This window comes from Nycticebus coucang, chromosome 22 (assembly GCF_027406575.1).
Source record: "Nycticebus coucang isolate mNycCou1 chromosome 22, mNycCou1.pri, whole genome shotgun sequence".
Classification (NCBI taxonomy): Eukaryota; Metazoa; Chordata; class Mammalia; order Primates; family Lorisidae; genus Nycticebus; species Nycticebus coucang.
The window spans coordinates 31,302,811-31,324,396 of record NC_069801.1 but is presented as its reverse complement, the minus strand read 5'-3'; the positions used below and the strand labels follow the sequence as shown (position 1 = coordinate 31,324,396).

The window sequence follows — 21,586 nt, the reverse complement described above, 5'->3', positions numbered from 1 at the left end:
AGGGAAATCTGTTGGGGGTTGAGGTTCCCCTGGATCTTGGGGTGATGGCCCCCTTTCAGATATCAGAGAGATCCTGCCTGAAGTTAGATTTTCACATCTTCGGAGGAAAGTAGCCATCCAAAGACCCTGGCCCCAGTCACTTCAGCTCCAGAGTCCCCAGAGTCCATGGGGCACAGCTTGGATGAGACAGGCAAAGTGAATACTGATTATAAAAGAAAACACAAAACCGACTTTATTGAACGTTAGCTCCTTTCAGTAGCTCTGATTAGAACAAATCAGCTTAGAGATACCATTACTCAGATAAACAATATGTACAAATATCTCACAGAAAGAATAAAACAACTCAAATTCATTGGACTGAGTTACTAGATTGGTTTCATTGTAAAACAGTACCAAACACAGCAAAGAGCCACACATGAGAAAGCCATGTGCCCTCGAGCCTGGAGCACAGGGATCTCACTGCTGACTCCTCATAGTGAGTCCATGCTAAACACGAGACAGTTTAGTGAATGAGGCCACCGGACAAGTTCCCCCTCCCCCGGGGCATGAACCCCGTAAGAGAGAAGTGCTCTTGGCAGAATCTGCAGATGTGCAGGGACCATGGAGTAGCTTAGAGGTGATTACTCTGTAGGTAATCACATAAAACCCCCTGGAATCTAAGCCCTACAATTCCTTTATCCAAATTCCCACTAACTAGGGAGGTAGAGAAACAAGACGTGGATACTGTTTACAAACCAATTTTTGGTCTTCAGTAAATAGGGAAAAACATAAAACACTATGTAACAAGTCATCTTGGACAGAACTAGACACAACAGGTGAAAGACCACAAAGCCCATTTAGCACCCTTGACAAGAGAAGGGGGGTAGGGGTGGCTGTTGGAGTGGACATGTGTGTTCTGCTGAGGTCAATGTTAAGACCTCTCCTGCTCCACTCTGCATAGTGCCCTCCACCCCACTTCTTGGACCTGCCCTCTCATGGCCCAAGTGTAAAACCCCAAGCATAAGCATACAAGGAGCAGAAATACCAGATGCAGAGGGTAGGTAGGTGGTCTTCCTGAGAACATGGGTTCTTTCACACCACTTCCATTGCAGGTAGGGCAGGGCAAATGGATGCTGAGTTACAGGAGGCGAAAGGAAGCAGCTCAGAGAGCAGGGAGAATTCAGCTGGGAGAATGGAAGTTCCCACTGCATGGACACAGATAGCAAGCAGTGCCTGGGGTCACTTGGGTTGGGGGGCCAAACAGCAAAGCTTTATCTACCCGATGTGGGATTTCATGTGTGTTTCCCCCTTTCTGAATCCCCCAGAGGAGTCTGCTCCCTATTTTGGAACTTCACACACAAACAAACAGTAAGCCCGAAGGGAAGAATTCTCTTCAGGGTCCCAGAAGTGCCCATTCAAAGTCCATCTGGTCAAGTTTGGCTTTTCACTTGTGGGTCCGTATGCTGCTGCACATTTGGGCAAGACGGCTCTAAAATGAAAACGAGAGAGGTCACTTAGAAAAGAGGGAACTTGGATGCTTGTCCAGTGAACCACTCAAAGTCTGCCTGAGCCCAGGTCAGAGTGAACTCTCAGCCCCTATCTGTATCACACACTAACTTTTTGAACCTCAGCTTCTCATCTGAACAAAGGAATAAAAATAATATCTCAGCTAGGACAGTGAAGGTATCACATAATTTGGGAACAGCAATGCTACAGGTCTAGCTAGAGGATGACTGTCACAAGACCTGTGTGGCTAGATGTGTGGGATCTTCGCACCCAGCCTATGTTCAGTAGGAGGTGCTGGGGAAACCAGCTCTGCCTTATTCCCTCCCTAGGAGGTATTCTTCACAGACCCCCGACCCCCACCCCCAGGAGGAAGCCCCAGCGCAGCCCCCTTGCACAAAGTAACTCACTCACCAGGCAAGACCATGACTGATTGGACCAAGGAGTTTCTCTGCTGGCTGAGTGGATTACGGGAGTTTCAGTTCCTGGCAATTAATAGTTATTGACTAAATAGTTAACATATCCTCGCACTAACTACCTAAATGAGGCGGAATTTTGATTCTGTTGAAGAACTTCTGGGGCAGGTGCCCTGGGATTGACCAAAACTCAACATCCATGGTGGAAAAGAGTATGGGACTTACGGAGAGCTTCTTGATGGACCCCAAGGCCTCTGGATCCAGTTGTGCAATATCGAACTTCTGCAAGTCACTGGCTAGTAATCGCATGCTCTGTATGGAGGGGAGAACGGGTTAAACTGGCATGTCCCTTAGAGCAGGAACACCCATCCAGCAGCCCAGTGTGCCCTAGGGGTTCCCCCGATATCCTGCACTTGGTGGCAGGGAATGGCTGGGAAGGAGACATAGGCAAGGCAGGCAGGAGGGGTGTTAGCTCCAAGGAGACATAGTCAGTGCTATCACCGGGCCGGTGGCTGGATCACCTGGGCACAAAGGCCTGCACATTATCTTCAGGATGCCTGCAGACCATGTCTGAGACAAACCCTTCTGTGCTCACAGGGGCTGAAGTCAGTAACTTGCTCTACACAGCCCACAGGAACTGAGCTTCAGAATCCCTCAAAGTCATACAAAGTTAAGGCACAGTTCATGTTCCCCTTTCTAGACTAAGCGCATTCCCCAACAGTGCATTCCTCTGCACTCCCTTTAATATCTCTACTATTGCACTGATCACACATACTCTGATTTCAGACCCATCTCAACTACTGAGCTGCTCTCAAGGGCAGGAATCATGCCTTCTATATCTTGAGCCTGCTACAAGCAGGTAGGCACACAATAGCTAATGAACAGATGCACCCAGACCTGGGCAAGGATCTTTCCAGCCTGGACCTCTAACCTGGGGAAAAAAATTGGGGTCCTGAGTTGTGTGGAGATCAGGACCCAGGCAACCAAAAGGATTTGGGAAAGGAGGTGACGGCCCAGGGAAGAGACATGCTGGACTAAGCACCACACTGTGTCCTGACTTCCCTCGGAAATACTTCACCGACCTCTCCATCCCCGACTGGCACGGTGAGGAAGATCTCTTTGCTGTCAGCAAGAGGGCTGCCATTCCCGGAGATATTGTAAATCCGCTCTCCTGCTGCTGGAGTCCGCAGGCCAGGGGTCTTGAACACCCTATACAAAGTGGAAACATCTGTGAAGATGGCTTGGCAGATTATGAGCCCTTCCAAGCCCCATATGGCCTCAAGCTGCAGTTTTCAAATCACATATTTCTAAGAAGGCAAGTTCTAAATTTAGAAAAAAAAAATTTAAAGCAGTAATGCCTAAACACAGCTACAGCTGGACAAAGGAAGCTATAATTAGCAAACATATATCTCAGAAAAGTCAACTTTGATTCATGTACATTTAAGGTCCAAAGCTCTGTATGGGTATAGTCATCCAACTATCCACTCACAAAGCTAGAAATCAACTAGTTAATGTGTTTCCAGGAGTGGCTGCTTCCATCAAGAGGAATTTTTAAGTGTAAGGTGGGTGATTCAGAGATGACATTATACTAATCCCCAAACTAACTTTCTCAATGTAGTTAAAATGCTGCCGCCTAGTTTTCCCTAAAATGTCTTGTTACATGTTCATATGAAAAACAAACAGTAAAGAAAAGTGGGAATTAAAAGTAGAAAACGAACACACTCTTCCTACACCAGAGATAACCACTTCTTGTTCCATTCCCCAGGGGTAACCACTCTGAATTTCTTATCTGTCCTTCCAGAAACTTCCCACATATATAAAAGTAGCTAGGATCGTATAGCACACAGGGTTCAGCAACTTGCTTGGAGATGTTCCATGTTCGGTGATCATGAAGCTCTTCATGATCATGAATCAGCACATACACATTCAGTCTCTCTCTCTCTCTTTTTTTTTTGAGACAGGCCTCCCTCTGTTGCTCTGGCTAGAATGCCAGGGTGTGGCAAAGGTCACCCCTAAAGTTGCCATCCATAGGGAAAATGGGAAATTGTAGCTAATGTGCTTCTATTTACAAAATATTTATTATAAAATTTTACAAAAAGGTGGCCAACACATAGAGAATATTTTATAGATATTTTGTAAATAAAGGTACATTTAGCTATCATTTTCCATTTCCCCAGATGGCAACTTTATAGGTGACTTTTGGGACCCCCAAAACTCACTGCAACCTTAAGCTCCTGAGCTCAAGTGATCCTCCTGAGTAGCTAGGATTGTAGGCCCACCCCATCATGCTTAGCTAATTTTCTCTATTTTTTTGTAGAGAAGGGGGCAGGGGCGGTGGTGTGGGTGGGCGAATGGTGTCTCACTCAAGCTGGTCTTGAACTCCTGGCCTCAAACAATTCTCCTGCCTCAACCTCCCAAAGTGCTGGCATTGCAGGTGTGAGCCACTGGGTTCAGCCAGACCCAGTCTCTTTTAATGGCTATGCAGCACTTCCTATTTACTTGGCTAGCCCCCTTGGAAGGTATTAACTGATGCTGCAAGAGTGTCCTTGTTTATGTTGGCCTCCAAAAAGCCAGTATCAATTTTCACTCCTACCAAGGAGATTACCTACCCCTTTTTTTTTTTTTTTGGTAGAGTGCATCATAGCTCAGAGCAACCTCAAACTCTTGGGTTCAAGAGATCCTCTTGCCTCAACCTCTGGAGTAGCTGTGAATATAGGTCCCTGCCACCACGCTCAGCTAGTTTTTCTATTTTTAATAGAGACAGGGGTCTCACTTTTGCTCAGGCTAGTCTCAAATTCCTGAGCTCAAGCAATCCACCCATATAGGTGTGAGCCACTGCACCCAGCCTACTTAGCCATCTTTTAAAAACTCAGGATCTGAATCAGAAAAGGCAAAAAAAGTTCCATAAAGATTTCTTAGTCATCATAGGCAGAATAGTCAGCTCCTTCTCATCAGATAAAGAATCATTCTGCCATTGAAAATAGGTGAACCTACACTCAGAGGAGAAGCAAAAACTTGGATGCTCAGATGGCTCCAAGGTATCCCTGGCCAAGGATTCAGGAGTATTTTCTTAGATACTTCTCTCCTCTGGGGAGTGTTTAATGGTGGGCTCCCACCAAATCCAAGCACTCCTTTCTATACTCACCTGGAATCAAACCTGGGTGTCAGGCCTGGAGTTGGTTTTACCATGGACATCTCCATTCGGCCCATAGCTGGGGTAATAATATTACCACGGCTTGACCTACAGGTAAGAAACAGCCATCAGGTATGCTCCTTTCATGTGCAAGGACAGCAGCAGCACAGTGGAGGCAGTACATGTGGAGAGCACCAACTGGACCAGCCACTGCTCTGGATGCCCTGTACACATAACCCATGTGACCCCCCCCCAACAACCCTAGGAAATAAGCATTGTTATCCTCATGTACAGATGCAGAAACTCAAGCATACTGAGTTTAAAAAACTCACCCAAGATCACACATCCAATTAGAGTAGAGCCAGAACTTTGAACCCAACCAGTTTGCATCTAGGATCCAACTTTCTTTTCTATTTTTTTTGAGACAGAATGTCACTATGTCACCCTCAGTAGAGTGCCGTGCCATCACAGTTCACAGCAACCTCAAACTCTTGGGCTTAAGCAATTCTCTTGCCTCAGCCTACCAAGTAGCTGGGACTGTAGGTGCCCACCACAATGCCTGGCTATTTTTGTTGTTGCAGTTGTCATTGTTTTAGCTAGCTGGGCTAGGTTCGAATCCGCCAGCCTCTGTGCATGTGGCCAGTGCTGTAACCACTGTGCTATGGGCACCAAGCCATAGGATCCAACTTTCAATCAAGATATGGTTAACACATGCAAGGAAGCAGACAGTCTCTTAACACTATGAAGGCTCCCCCAGCTGGAGTTCCTGTCCTTCTGCTAAGAAGCTCATTAAAGTCTTATTACAATGCTAAGGGAGAAATGCATTCACTCCTTCACAGACATGCATCCCCACTGCTTCCTAAACTGTCCCCTCCCACCCTAGTTTATAATCCAGAGTAATCAATTGAAGCCCATGGACTTTTTTTTTTTTCCTGAGACAGAGTCTTAGAGTCTTGCTCTGTCACCCAGACTAGAATTCCATGGCCTCAGCCTAGCAAATGCAACCTCAAATTCCTGCCTCCGCCTCCCAAGTATCTGAGACTACAGGGAAGAATCACCATTGCTGGTTAATTTTTCTATTTTTATTATTATTTTTTTTTTTTAAATACTGAGTTTATTTCACATGTATATTTTTGTCTCCCCACCATTTCCATGTCTGACCACTACTACTACTATGCCCTATCATAACATTCCATACATACTTAAAACCAAGTGAAGGGTGGAGTTCCATCTTTAAAAACTAAACAGGCATTTTGGACAACACGTTCTTGGCAATGGAACCTGGACAACATTTATCAAACACGGTAGGGAAAGTTCTCACTCTGCATTATAAAAAGGACAGCCAGATATCAACTGTTACAGAAATGAAGTAAGACGGAAAATTTTAACAAACTGTTGAAACTATTTTCTTAAAGAGACTTCCTCCACTGCCAGAGATCTTGAATAGCCTCCTGGTCAGTCATCCGGAAGCAGTTCTTCACCTAATTGATGAACTTGGCTTTCACGTTGGGAAGAGACCCACCTTTTTCTATGCTTGCATTTTTGCCTTAATGTCTTCTACAGAACTAGGTCCTTTTGGTGTTTTAGGAGTTTTTTCCTGTTTTTTGAAGGATTCTTGACCTTTTGATCTCGGTGTTGATGGTTTTGAATCCTTTCCATTCTGGTTTGATTTTTGTGCATTTTTGGCTGGAGTGTCTCGCACAGATTTCTTCACTGGAGCTTTTTCTTCAGTTTCCTCATCATCAAAATCATCATCATCATCTTCATCTTCATCAGCAGCAAGTTTTACTTTTTTCTGTGGAACTTTGCTTCCACTTCCAGGAGCAGATCGCTTTCCAGACATACTTAAGAGTTTCACATCCTCCTCCTCTTCATCTTCTGACTCTGCATCTTCTTCCACAGCTACTAAGTGCTGCCCACTAATATGCACAGGCCCTGAACCACACTTCAACCATAAGACCACCGGTGGTGTTATTTCAAAGCCCCCAAGAGAAACCGTTGGCTGTACAGACATTTTCAAAGTTGCCAGTGTTACTTTAATTGGACTGCCTTCATAATTCATTGCCTCTGCTTCAACAATGTGCAACTCATCCTTTGCACCAGCCCCTAAACTGACCGTTCTTAAAGATAACTGGTGCTCATTTTCATCATTATCCACCTTAAAGTGATAATCTTTGTCGGCCTTTAGTTCACAACCGAAAAGATAGTTCTGAGGCCTCAAGGGGCTCATGTCCATGTCCATCGAATCTTCCATGAGGTGGTGGCACGCACTTAGGTGGGGGAGAAGGCAGACGGAGATAAACGAGTACTGCTCTAATTTTTCTATTTTTAGTAGAGAGGTGATCTTGCTCTTGCTCAGGCTGGTCTTGAACTCTTGACCTCAAGTGATCTTCTTGCTGCAGCATCCACAGTGCTAGGATTACAGGTGTGAGCCACCATGCCTGGCCCCATGGAGATTCTTTATTTAGCAGGACAGAAGATTCCAAGAAACTAATTTTAGCCACTTTGTGACTGACTGGAGTTGCTCTACACATGGGCTACATGGCAACTGAACTTAACATGTAGTTCTTACTCATTCTCCATTTTTTTTTTTTTGAGACAGAGCCTCAAGCTGTCACCCTGGGTAGAGTGCTGTCACATCACAGCTCACAGCAACCTCCAACTCCTGGGCTTAAGCGATTCTCTTGTCTCAGCCTCCCAAGTAGCTGGGACTACTGGCACCTGCCACGATGCCCAGCTATTTTTTGGTTGTAGTTGTCATTGTTGTTTGGCAGGGCTGGGTTGGATTCGAACCGCCAGCTCTGATGTATGTGGCTGGCACCATAGCTGCTGAGCTACGGGCGCCAAGCCACATTCTCCTTGTTTATGTTTTTATCTTTTTTTGGGACAGAGTCTCACTATGTGGCCCTCAGTAGAGTCCCATGGTATCACAGCTCACAGCAACCTCAAACTGTTGGACTTAAACGATTTTCTTTGCCTCAGCCTCCCAAATACCTGTGATTACAGGTGCTCGCCACAATGCTCAGCTATTTTTTTGTTGCAGTTGTCATTGTTGTTTTAGCTGGCCAGGGCTGGGCGCTAGCCTCAGTGTATATGGCTGGAAACCTACCCACTGAGCTATGGGCGCTGCTACTCTCCTTGTTTATTTAAAAAAAAAAAGAGGAGGATAGAGAATATATGCAGAGTAACTAGAAAGGTATTGGTTTATATCATTTCTAGAGGCCCCTACAGCTTGGATACTCAAGGATTCAGTAATTTTAAGTTCCACCTGAACACCTTCCTTCCATCATGACATATATGGTTCTCCAATAAAACCTAAAATGTACACGTTTAATTTTAGAAAACCCATTACCTTTTCCTTTTGCTTTTTCTTTGTATGGACTGGGTTCTCTTCTTGGATGGAGGACACCTTTTGACCTGAAGTCACAATCGAATGCAACTAAGATTATAAAAAGCCCAGCAATGGGGGGAAACTAAAAGGTGGGGGGAGGGAACTAAGGTCAGAGAAAAAGTTAATACTGAAATATAATGAGGTCTGTATTAGAGTTTAGTGACTTGCCCCCCACTACTTTACATAAAAGGCTGCTGTGAAGGTGGCTCAGGGCATCCCAGGTACTTGGTCCAAGGCAGCCCCAGCAGCCTTCTCCTTCCTGAGTCCTAGGAGGTCCCAGACAAGCATCACTCCTCATCTTTTGGCAATTCTCTCCTCCCTCTCCTCCACCATCTATACGTCCTTCCTACTTCTCTGGCTGCCCCGGGCTGTCTGCCTCAGGAACTTCTCTACTTTCCCTCTAGTGTCTATCCTCAACCTCTACTCCCACACCAGGACAAGCTTCCAAAGAGCTAGAAGGCAGTGTTTCTCAATCTTCTACATCTGCTTGAGCTCCAGGCTGGAATTTCTATATAGCCTAGATATCCCAGAAAAGTAGCAGCTAGTCAACATGTCAAGCAATGATACATGCTCACCCCCACTCAACCTAGCATCACTCCAAAACTGGGTCCCAACCGGAGGGCAGTTGCCTAAGCTAGAATCATGTAACTCATCTCTGACCCCTTCATTCCTCCACCAAGCATGCCGTTTCTCTTTTCTAAAACTTATCTCAAAACCATCCCCCCTTTTTTTTTTTACAGTGTCAGTGGCACAGTTCAAGAATTAACAACATCCCATTTGGTTTTCTCATCTCATTTTCCTCCTCTCCCCTTTACCTTGAACACTGTTTTGAAATACCAATTTTTTTTAAAGCCAGCCAAATTTAGCAGTGAAGGCTTGCATACCAACTTTAGCAACACTAATGTTAATAAGTTCTGATAACCCGCTACCATCAGACCAGCCTGAAATACCAATCAATTGTCAGTTACCATTACCTACCTGCCAGAATGGAAACTTCCAACGTTGGCACACAGGCCATTCATTATCTGGCTCTTGCTCTGTCTGTTTTACCCTCAGAGATAATATCCCAGCTATACCAAACTGCTTCTGCTCCTTAAATGAACACTTTCCTAGCTCCCCCTACAATTCTCCTCCCTCTCTTCTCTAGCTGGTGGACTTCACTCACCTTGAAAGGCCTGCTGTATCCTAATGGGGCAGGGGAGACTTGGCAGCTTCCTCTTCTATGTTCTACACAATTTGCAAGTCAATGATCACTTTTGTTACTGGTCACTTGAAGTTGGACTGTCTCTACTAAGCTGTGAGCTCTGGGTAACACTGTATTTCATGCAGTTTTGTATTTGCTTGTCTCCTGCTAGTCCCCATCCCCCAACCTAAGTGACTACTTACTCTTGTGGTTTGAGGATTCTTACATTTATTTTCTTCTTCTTCCTCTTCCACTATCATTTCATCCACTTGCATTACCTTACGTGCTGTAAGGAACAGTTTTAACAGTGTGATATTTCTGATGGGAATAAATTTTCATGCATTTACATTCCTTTTTTTTCTGAGGCAAGATCTCACTCTGTTGCCCAGGCTGGAGTACAGTGGCCTGATCACAGTTCATTGTAAGCTGGAACTCCCTTGATCCTGCTGCCTTGGCCTCTGATGAGGCTAGGACTATAAATGTACATCATCACATCTGGCTAATTTTTCCTATTTTTTGTAGAGATGGCTCTCACTATGTTTCCCAGGTTGATCTTAAACTCCTGCCTGGGTCCCCCCAGGTGCTAGGATTATGGGTGTAAGCTATTGCACCCAGTTGGCCCACTACTCACTATAATTAAATATTGTTACTTACTTATAAATAATAAAATCATCTTTCATTTTTGAGATGGAGTCTCAAGCTGTTACCCTGGGTAGAGTGTCATGGGGGTCACAGTTCACAGCAACCTCAAACTCTTGGGCTTAATCAATTCTCTTCCTTAGCCTCCCAAGTAGCTGGGAATACAGGCGCCTGCCACAACGCCCAGCTGTTTTTTGTTGTTGTTGCAGTTGTCATTGTTGTTTCAGCTGGCCTGGGCCAGGTTCAAACCTGCCAGCGTCGGTGTATGTGGCCAAAACCTTAGTCACTGAGCTGTAGGAGCTGCCTACAACAATCAGCTTAAGAGGAAAAGGAATATGAAGGATGTTTAACAATAATTCTAGAGGAAAGAATATCAATTTTTAATATTTAAGGGACTGTCATAAAGATGATTCCATGGGGCCCCAAAGAGTAGAACTAGCATTAATATAGATACCACAGGCTCAGCGCCTGTGGCTCAAGCAGCTAAGGTGCCAGCCACATATACCTGAGCTGGTGGGTTCAAATCCAGCCCGGCCCTGCCAATCAATAATGATGGCTGCAACCAAAAAACAGCTGGGCATTGTGGTGGGCACCTGTAGTCCCAGCTACTTGAGAGATAGAGGCAGGAGACTCACTTGAGCCCAGGAGTTGGAGGTTGCTATGAGCTGTGATGTGATAGCACTCTATGCAGGGCGACAGCTTGAGGCTCTGTCTCAAAAAAAAAAAAAAAAAATTATGTATATATATATATATATATATGGACACCACATGGAAATTTTGGCTCAAAATTAGAACTTTCTAGACAGCTTTCTTTCTTTCTTTTTTCGAGACAGAGTCTTAAGCTGTCACCTTGGGTAGAGTGCCGAGAAATCATAGCTCACAGCAACCTCCAACTCAGGCTCAAGAGATCCTCTTGCCTCAGTTTTTCTATTTTTAGTAGAGATGGGGTCTTGCTTTTGCTCAGGCTGCCTTGAACTTGTGAGCTCAAGCAATCCACCCTCCTTGGCCTCCCAGAGCGCTAGGATAACAGGTGTGAGCCACCGTGCCTGGTCTCTAGACAGCTTTCTAATCACAGTTCTCTAGTGATAAAAGGTAGAGAGTGTCTCGCTGCTAAATATATATAACCAGGGGCTAGACAATCCTGATCAGGGATTCCAGAAAAAAATTCATGTACATTTAATCATGTGAGGAGAGATGGGACTAAACAATTTTTAAGCTTTTTTTGTCAGTTGCAACTCTGACACATTAAATAAGAATACATGTATATTTATCTTTTTAAAAAGTAGCTTACATGTAGTCAAAGTTCAATGGTTAAGAGGGCACAAAAATCAACTTTAACTGTTGATATTAGTGGGTTCTGGTGGGTTCAGTTCTAAGAGATAAAATCAGAAGATCCTCCTACCCCTAAGTGAGCTGGTAGAACTCAGGAAAAACTGATACTACCTAACTGTAGCAATGACCCAACGTAACCTAATAGGTAGTAAATACATGGCTAAGGAACTCTAGAACATCCTAGTCTAATTTTGTCATAACTCTGGGGAGGCAGGACTGAAATATGACACTAGGAAAGTAAAAATCTCATCATGCTTTCTTCATTCTATCAGGCAATTCTAATAGAAAGCAAATTAGACCAAGTGTGGGCGGCGCCTGTGGCTCAGTGGGTAGGGCGCTGGCCACATATGCCAAGGGTGGCGGGTTCAAACCTGGCCCTGGCTGAACTGCAACAAAAAAAAATAGCCAGGCATTGTGGCAGGTGCCTGTAGTCCCAGCTACTTGGGAGGCTGAGGCAAGAGAATTGCCTAAGCCCAGGAACTGGAGGTTGCTGTGAGCAGTGTGATGCCATGGCACTTTACCAAGGGTGATGAAGTGAGACTCTGTCTTTACAAAAAAAAAAAAAAAAAAATTAGACCAAGTGGAATGTTCCTGGCCCTGCCCAGTGCAGAAGGTGCCCTAGTGGGCACAAAATCCCCCAAATCCTGGCCACAGGTTAGGTCTCTCCTCCTAAGAGCTGAATACACTGTATGTTATTGTAGCTTACTGACAGTGACATTAAATCCATGTCATGACTCATCCTGACCTGATCCATGCTCACCAGTCACAACTTCGTTTCCCATACAACCCTTCCTATGAGCCAGTATTTCTCAGAGTGCAGGATGGGTATGTGAGATGATTACATAGATCGATCACTGAACTGAGTAACTTGGAATTACATGCGGAGAAAGTTATTCCTTTACGATTCTCGTTCAGCCCTGCTGATTACATCAGACAGAGTACCAGTTGGTATTACCAATATTTTAACACCTTTTTAAATCTGGCCATTTCTCTATTTAACTCAAAGGAAAGCAATAACATTTGGTTTCTAGCATAGTTTTTTTTTTTCTTTTTCCACTTTCACTTGAGCTCACACAGGTCTCATGAGTTTGGTTAGTATCAGTCCTACATACAATTAACTGAATGCAGTGGCCAAAAGCAAATTTTTTGAACCAGACATCAGAGGGAAGAAGCTCTATCAACAAGGCCCTGCCTGAGCAGCCAACCAAACACCTTGGTCCTCAGCTCTCTATTCGACATGGGGTTTTGAGAAATAAACTCACTTTTGGCAGATTTCAGGGGTGTCTGAATAGCTTCTGCTGTTAGTTTGTTTATTTCAGTGATATCCAGGTCAGCCTGTGACAAAAGCCAGAAAACACCAGGCTTATACCACCAAAATATGAGGAACAATATTTTAAGATGATAAACAATTTAAGAAACTATTATTTGATACATAACAAAATATTGTTAAATGTTAGTTATAATGCAATATAGCAAACTCCTATAAATATACTACATAGCCCAAGACGTAAAACATTGCCAAAGCCTTGCTTCTAGCTGTGTGTTTATTCTGTTCCCTCTCCTTATCTCTTCCCTCAAAGGTAACCAGTCTCCTAATCCTCATTCCCCAGATGTAACCACTATCATTTCATTTGCTTCATAACAAAGTTCATGCATATACATATATGTGTGTCTTGCATGTGCATACGTGCATGCTTAAACATTTTGTTTGGTTTTGCCTGTTTGGGTCACGATTTGTAGTTGAAGTTAATTTGTTTTCACTGCTATATCATATCCCACTCACGCTATTACAAACAATGAACAAGGCTACTTTGAACTGTTTTATACGTGTGTCACACTGCACTGATGTACATATCCAAGTTTTCTCTCGGCTCTATCCCTAGGATAGGGCATTAATGGTTGTAGGTTGATTAATATTCCACCTGGATATACCCAATTGTTTTCCAAAGTGGTTGCGCTTGTTTACATTCCATCCGCAAATGATATAAATTCCCAGTGACCTACATCCTCTACAATACTTGGTGCTGTGTCAGATTTCTCAGGTTCTTGATAAGGCTACAGGGGCCTATGGGCTCTCAGAATCTCAAAAAGGTTTTTAGCTTTTTTTTTAGAGACAGAGTCTCACTTTGTCACCCTCGGTAGAGTACCATGGCATTATAGCTCACAGCAACCTCCAGCTCTTGGGCTTAGGCAATTCTCTTGCCTCAGCCTCCCAAGTAGCTGGGACTACAGACGCCCGCCACAACGCCCAGCTATTTTTGTTGCAGTTTGGCCGGGGCCAGGTTCGAACCTGCCACCCTCGGTATATGGGGCCAGCACCTTACCCACGTAGCCACAGGCGCTGCCTGGTTTTTGGCCGGGGCTGGGTTTGAACCCACCACCTCTGGCATATGGGACTGGCGCCCTACTCCTTGAGCCACAGGCACCGCCCAAGGTTTTTGGCCTTTTTTAGACAGAGTCTCACTCTGTTGCCCAGGCTAGAGTGCCATGGCATCAGCCTAGGTCACAGCAACCTCAAATTCCTAGATTTAAGTGATCCTCTTGCCTCAGCCTCCTGAGTAGCTGGGACTACAGGTGTCTACCACAACACCCAGTTAGTTCTTCTATTTTTTTTTTTAGTAGAAATGGGATCTCGCCTTTTACTCAGGCTGGTCTTAAATTCCTGAGCTCAAGGGATCTCCTACCTCAGCCTCCCAGAGTGCTAGAATTACAGGCATGAGTTACTGTACCCAGCCTCAATAAGATTTTCTATGATGCTCCAGGATCCTTCAAAAAAGGCTTCCAGTTCATCATTCAAATTAGGTTTTTTTCATGGTGATGACAACCCATACCTATGGGCACTATCAAAAGCAGGCACGATTTGTAATCCTTCCCTCATAGGACATATGTTACTAACAAAATAATTATTACAGACTTGGAATGACATGGTTTTCATCTCTGGCTTGGTAGGGATTACCTAGAGTACTTAGAGAAGAATTCCGAGGCCGTCTTAGACTTAGCAAGAAATAGTGCCATAATAGACGAATGATGTCTGCCGTGTTGATAGAATGGATAGTGGCATTCTTACCAGTTTTCTGCCACCTCTAGAAATTGGCACGTTATGGAGTTATCACTGGTGGCAGGCCACTGATCACCTACTGTGCAGAAGAATTAGCATAGCAGGCCTGAGACTCATAAATGTAGAAAGGTTGCAAGGTTGGCCGTGGCTGGGATCTTGGAATTTGGATTTCAGGAGGGTTCCCACCATTTCTTGATAAGAACTTACTCCTCACTGTGCCCACTTAATGCAAACAATATGGTTTATGCTGAACACCTGCTTTTCTTCTGGAAGTCTAGAATTTTGGTATGTGCTAGGCAGAGGATGCCTACGATACCAGCCTCCAATAAGAACTATGGACACTGACCAGCTTGGCACCTGTGGTTCAAGCAGCTAAGACACCAGCCACATACACATGAGCTGGCAGGTTCGAATCCAGCCAGGGCCCAGCAAACAACAATGATGGCTGCAACAACAACAACAAAAATAGCCGGGTGTTGTGGCAGGCGCCTGTAATCCCAGCTACTTGGGAGGCAGAGGCAGGAGAATCGCTTGAGCCCCAGGAGTTGGAGGTTGCTGTGAGCTGTGATGCCACAGCACTCTACCCAGGGTGACAGCTTGAGGCTCTGTCTCAAAAAAAAAAAAAAAAAAAAAAGCTATGGGCACTGAGTTGCAAATCAGCTTTTCTGAATATTTTTACTCATGCTACAATTCACACATGTTGAATTAAGTGTGTCCTGTGTGGCTCCAGTGGAAGTAACTCTTAGAAGCTCATGCCTTGCTTCCTCTGGACATTGCTCCCTGCACTTCCCTTTGTTTATTTTGCTTTGTATCCTCTCACTGTGATAAATCATCACCAAAAGTGTAACTGTGAGTCCTGCTAGTGAATCATCAAACCCGGAGGTTGTTGTGGGAGTCCTCAACACACTTTCCAATTAAGAGCTTTTGTTTATTTTTTATCATTCCTTTCCTGGGTTTGAATCATATCAGTTAAGGCTAGAATTCTCTCAACTGGGCACTGGATTTCTCATATTAGAAGTTCTGATTTGCAGTTCTGTATGTCCAATTCATTTAAAAAGAGGGAGATGCATTAGTTAATAAGTATAATTCATCTCAGAGGTAATTCTTTGGAGACATTAGAGCTCTAGGTGTGTATGGGGGGGAATAAAATGGGTCATAGAAACATATTACAAAGAAAAAGTATTGACTAATTTTTACTAGCTCTTGATTTTATGCTCTAGTTATCCCCACCCCTCTCCAAATTCGGTAAATTTTTCCCAATTATACAATTGGCTCTTTGCTACCTTTAAAATCTGAAGCTGATAGAGATCTGCTAGAGTCAGTACTATACTGTGTACTTTGTCATCAGACTCCTTCAAACTCTGAGATTGCAAGTGATTCTGATCAACTCCAAAAAAGATGTCAATTTGGGGGTTTACTTTGTAAATCTGATGAAGACTAAACATTCTCTTCAGAAAGACACACAAATGCATGCATGCACATACATTGCTCACATATGATGTTAGGGCACCTAGGAACCAAGAAGCCCATTTATGGATTAGTTCCTAATGTTGTCCAATATAATTTTCTGGAAGAAAAGGCAGCGCCCATGGCTCAGTGACTAGGGCATCGGCCCCATATACCGAGGGTGGCGGGTTCAAACCCAGCCCGGGCCAAACTACAAAAAATAGCCAGGAATTGTGGTAGGTGCCTGTAGTCCCAGATACTCAGGAGGCTGAGGCAAGAGAATCGCCTAAGCCCAAAAGCTGGAGGTTGCTGTAAGCTGTGATGACACAGTACTCTACTGAGGGTGACATAGTAAGACTCTGTCTCTAAAAAAAAAGAACTTTCTGAAAGGATAGAAATGGTCTATTTTTGTACTTGCTAGTATGGCAGTCATTAGAAAAAAAGTTGTTCTTTTTTTTTTTTTTTGAGACAGAGTCTCAACTATGTCACCCTTGGTAGATTGCCATGGCATCACAGCTCACAGCAACCTCAAACTCTTGGGCTTAAGCGATACTCTTGCATCAGCTTCCCAAGTAGCTGGGACTACAGGTGCCTGCCACAATGCCCGGCGATTTTTTTTGTTGCAGTTGTCATTGTTGTTTAGCAGGTCTGGGCTGGGCTCAAACCTGCCACCCCCAGTGTATGTGGCTAGCACCCTAACCACTGAGCTACGGGCACCAAGCCTAAAAAGAACTCTTAATATTATTAATTTTAATTAAAATAGCTACCTGTTCACACCTACGGTGGATCTTATAAGGGTACATGTGAAATTTACTGAATGTGGGATATAAATGTCTTAACACAATAACTAAGAAAATACCGTGAAGGCTATGTTAACCAGTTAGATGAAAATATTTCAAATTGTATATAAAACCAGCACATTGTACCCCACAATTACATTAATGTACACAGCTATGATTTAATAATAAATAAATAAATAAACAAAATAGCTACCTGTGCCTGGTGGCTATTGTATTAAACAGTGCAGATCTAAACTCTTTTTTAAAACAATTATGAGTCCACAATAGGACTGGTGTACATGTGATATTTTGAAACAGGTGTATAATGTGTAATGATCAAATCAGGCTAATTGGGATATCTGTTACTTCAAGCATTTATCATTTCTTTATGGTAGGAACATTCCAATTCCACTCTTTTAGTTATTATAAAATTACAATACCTTATTGTTGACTATAGTTACCCTTTTGTGTTATTAAATACTAGATCTTATTTTTTCTGTACCCATTCTTTTTTTTTTCCGTTTTGTTGTTCCATTCCTGCATCTGTTGATGCATCCATATTTTTAAAAACTTTTAAAGTATTTTAATACATAACAGGTGTACATATTTGTGGAGTACATCTAAACTCTTTACTTCACCTCCCTATCTTACTGTCTCCAATCATGATCCTGGGGTTAGGAGGATGGGAGTGAGAGGGGTTGGGGAGTACTGAGAGTCCCGAGCAAGAACACTACTTCTACAATATAAAAGACAAAACAGTCTGTTTGCCAGTTAGCAGACCAGGGGACAGTATAATGACCCAGGGTCTTAAAGGAATTTGGTCTTGAGGTTTTCTACTTTCCCTGCAAATTTCAGGGCAAAGAACTGCAAAGAATTGGCTGAAACAACTGCCTCCCTTAATAGAGCTCTGTACTATTTGGGCTTCATGTATCATTCTTAGCAATTGACCTAATCCTAACTTTTCAGTTGACACCAACAGATGATGGCCTCTTATGAAACCTCCTCCACAGTAAGCACCACTGGTTGGATTTTATGACTGGACTAGACTTCAGAACTAACCAAAAAATAGGACAGGTCACTTACTGTTGCTGCCTCTTCCAGGGCCCGTTTGTTTCCTCCAAGGGCTTTAAAAAAGAACATTTTATTTAGTTACTATCAGATTTTAATGATAAATCATCTTGCCTAATACTATCACTTATCTTTCCAAATCCTTAGTCTTTAATCAAGGTTTCTCCAACTTATTTCCTAACTGTGCCACTGTTTCTCATGACTTGGTGGTGTAGTACTTAGTATTTTCTCTGCCTAAAATTCTTGATAAATTTCTAGTTCAGCCTTCACAACTCAGCTCAAATGTCACCCCCAAATCTGCTACTTTTCTACTTCAGCAGATCACTGCGAAGTGCCTAGTTGCTCACCCGCATCATACCCACTTACTACTCAAAGCTGTTCAAGCGTCCATCCACCTCTGCCTTGGACTGAATTCCCAAAGATGATATACATTGTGTCTGGCAGAACTCTAGCAAACAACAGATATACAGCAGATGTGTGGTGAATGAAAGGTTTTTGAGAGATTTAAATGTAGATAAAAAATTAGGTTAGATCCTCCTACTGGAAATCCTTCTAGCACCCCATAGAACAGTTAAGATCTCAGGCTTTGGACCAGAATGCCTGAGTATAGAGAATGCCACTAACTAGCTTATGAAACTTTGAGCAAAGTAACGAATTCCTCTCTGCCTTAATCTTGTCATTTTGAAAACACAGATAACATTAATAATTAGCTATAAGTTATAAGGATAAAATTAGTTAATATAGAAAACATTTGGTATAATGTCCATCTGGAGTAGGAATCACTATATAAATATACTTACTCACTGCTACTCTCTTCTATCTCCTTAGTAGTACTTATAATTTTAATTATGTAACTATATGTAAATTTTTTGTTTTGAAGACAGAGTCTCACTGTGTTGCCCAGGCTAGCGTCCATGGCCTCAGCCTGGCTCACAGCAACCTCAAACTTCCAGGTTCAAGCAATCCTCCTGCTTCAGTCTACTGAGTAGCTGGGACTACAGGTGTGTGCCACAACTCCTGGCTAATTTTTCCATTTTTTCTAGAGACAGCGTCTCGTTTTGCTCAGGCTGATCTTGAACTCCTGACCTCAAATAATCCTTCGCCTCAGCCTCCCAGAGTGCTAGGAGTATAGGAATAAGCCACCACGCCAAGTCTGTATGTGATTTTTTTTTTTTTGTAGAGACAGAGTCTCACTCTATCCCCCTCAGTAGAGAACCGTGGCGTCACACAGCTCACAGCAACCTCCAACTCCTGGGCTTAGGCAATTCTCTTGCCTCAGCCTCCTGAGTAGCTGGCACTACAGGCGCCCGCCACAATGCCCGGCTATTTTTTTGTTGCCATTTGGCCGGGCCGGATTTGAATCCCCCACCCTTGGTATATGCGACCAGCGCCCTACCCACTGAGCCACAGGCGCCGCCCTGTATGTGAATTTTTTTTTAATAGCCCCTTTTCATTAAGCTGTATGTTCCTGAGGGCAGGGACACTGTTTTATTTCCCAGGGCATCTTTAGCACTAACATGCTTAGTATTTGTAGAAATGAACAAGGCTCAGCACCCATAGCATAGTGGTTATGCACCAGCCAAATCCACTGAGGCTGGTGGGTTCGAGCCCAGCCTGAGCCAGCTAAACAACAATGACAACGGCAACAAAAAATAGCCAGGTGTTGTGGCGGGCGCCTGTAGTCCCAGCTGCTTGGGAGGCTGAGGCAAGAGCATCGCCTAGCCCCAGGAGTTGGACATTTCTGTGAGCTGTGATGCCACAGCACTCTATCGAGGGCAACATAGTGAAACTCTTTCTCAAAAAAAAAAGAAAGAAATGAACAAAGGCTTAAAGAGCAAGTCAAAAGGATCATTAAATGTCTAATATATGAGCGCGGTATGTATTTTTAATCAGGAAGGAGACTACACATTATGTAATTAATAACAAGGAAAACAGAAAAAGTAAAGGTAATGCAGCAGAAAGTACAGTTTCCCACATTTCCTTTAACAAGGATATTTAACAAGGGAGTAGGGAAATAAGTTAGGATTTTTCCCTGGCCAAGAAAACTGATTTGCCCATTTTTAAGTTGGCAATTCAGAAAAAGCTGCTTGGAATGATTTTTCCACCTGAACTCTAGTTGGCAAACAAAGTCATTTATTTGTTCCTTTTTAAGTGGTTGGATAAAAAAACATACAGAATGGCCATAAAGTTCATGTGCAATTTAAATAGTTGTACATGAACTTTATGGCCATCCTATATATGTGTGTGTTATACATATATATAAAATGAAAAACATTTTTTGAGATGTGAAAATTATGTGAAATTAACATTTCGGTGTGCTTATAAAATTTTATTGGAATATCACTCATTTACACCCATTCATTCCTTCTTTTTTTTGAGACAGAATCTCATTTCCTCACTCTGGGTAGATTGCAGTGGCATCATCTTAACTCATAGAGGTCTCTAAACTCTTGGGTTCAATGACCCTCTTGCCTTAGCCTCCTGAGTAGCTGGGACCATGGGCTCTTGCCACAACGCCCAGCTACTTTTTTTTTATTTTTAGTAGAGATGGGGTCTTGCTCTTGCTCAGGCTGGTCTCCAACTCCTGAAAGCAATCCACCCACCTGGGCCTCCCAGAGTTCTAGGACTATAGGTGTGAGCCACCCCATCCTGCCTGCCCATTCATTCTTGCTGCTTTGGGATTTTAATTGCAGAGTTCATTTGTCGGACAGAGAACCCTCTGACTCAAGTAGACTAAAATATTTGTTAGCTGGCCTTTTAGAGAAAAGGTTTGCCTACCCCAAAGACTGGAAGACTGTAAGTGCGATGGAGAAGAATGAAGCAGGGAAGTTAGATAGGGAGTGAGAGGGAGCAGAAGGCCTACAATTTTCCCCAAGAGGTCATGTTAGGTAAAAAAGTTGCCTTAAGCAAGTCCTTCCTGAAAGGTGTCACGATAACCACAAGGGTTCCAGGCCTCAGCCCTGGGAAATTCTTACCAAAGTAGTCGAGCCAGTTCATCTCGCGCAGCGCCTTGGGGAGACGCAGGATTTCGATGTTGTAGAGGTTATCCACCTCCTTGAGGAGGTTCTGCCTGTCCGACTCAATTTGCTTGATTCGTATTTCCACTGCGAGAGGGCAGAACGTGGATCTCTAGGCGGGTGAATCCGCGCGCCCGCTTCCCAGCCCGCGAGCCCCGCGCCATCGCTCCAGGTAGCCGCGACGGCCGGGACCCTGCCCCTTACCTTCACGGTCGAAGTCCTTAAGAAAGGAGGCCAGCTTCCGGCTCCGTAAGGAGTTGGTCTTGGCCGTCCGACTGCCGCCCTTCCTAGGAGCCATGGCGCTTCGGCGGAGGCTGCGGGGAGCGGCAATCGAGGGACAAGGGGTCAACGGCGAAGACCGGAGGGGAAGCAAAGGCTGGGGGCGGATAGGAAGTCGCTCCCGCTACCCCGCAGGGTCTCGGCACCTACCTGCGGGCGCAAAACAAGAGCTGAGAAAAACCTCGCTGCGCCGGCGATGGCTAACCGCCACCCAATTCAAACTCCACAACCACAGGCCAACCAATGAGAAGCCGCCGTCCTGGGACTGTACTGCACCATCCAATCACGCGGGAGTTCCGGCCGGCCATGCATGGCAGCACCCAGCGCCCCCTGCAGCCCACATGAGTCAACGCCGCGGGTCCT

The 21,586-nt window shown here is 44.1% G+C and overlaps 2 protein-coding genes across 3 annotated transcripts; both read right to left on the bottom strand.

Annotated features, from left to right (window-relative positions):
* Positions 1–56: 56 nt before the first annotated feature.
* On the bottom strand, positions 57–21,445 carry CDCA8 (cell division cycle associated 8). 2 transcript variants are annotated; one of them, XM_053576031.1, is made up of 11 exons: positions 21,374–21,445; positions 21,149–21,258; positions 20,903–21,031; positions 17,943–17,983; positions 12,839–12,911; positions 9,809–9,891; positions 8,384–8,448; positions 5,044–5,139; positions 2,981–3,107; positions 2,124–2,210; positions 57–1,468 (listed from the first exon to the last, which is right to left on the bottom strand). In XM_053576031.1, exons 2-11 carry the CDS (start codon positions 21,240–21,242, stop codon positions 1,424–1,426), a joined length of 840 nt encoding a protein of 279 aa, XP_053432006.1. In that variant the 5' UTR covers positions 21,243–21,258; positions 21,374–21,445; the 3' UTR covers positions 57–1,423. The 2 variants fall into 2 exon arrangements, with proteins under 2 accessions (XP_053432006.1, XP_053432007.1); XM_053576032.1 differs by lacking the exon at positions 21,374–21,445 and having other exon boundaries at positions 21,149–21,286.
* LOC128574948 (nucleophosmin-like) lies at positions 6,135–7,341 on the bottom strand. The gene has a single exon (XM_053576033.1). The coding sequence runs from the start codon at positions 7,283–7,285 to the stop codon at positions 6,560–6,562; it is 726 nt and encodes a 241-aa protein (XP_053432008.1). The 5' UTR covers positions 7,286–7,341; the 3' UTR covers positions 6,135–6,559.
* Positions 21,446–21,586: the final 141 nt, after the last annotated feature.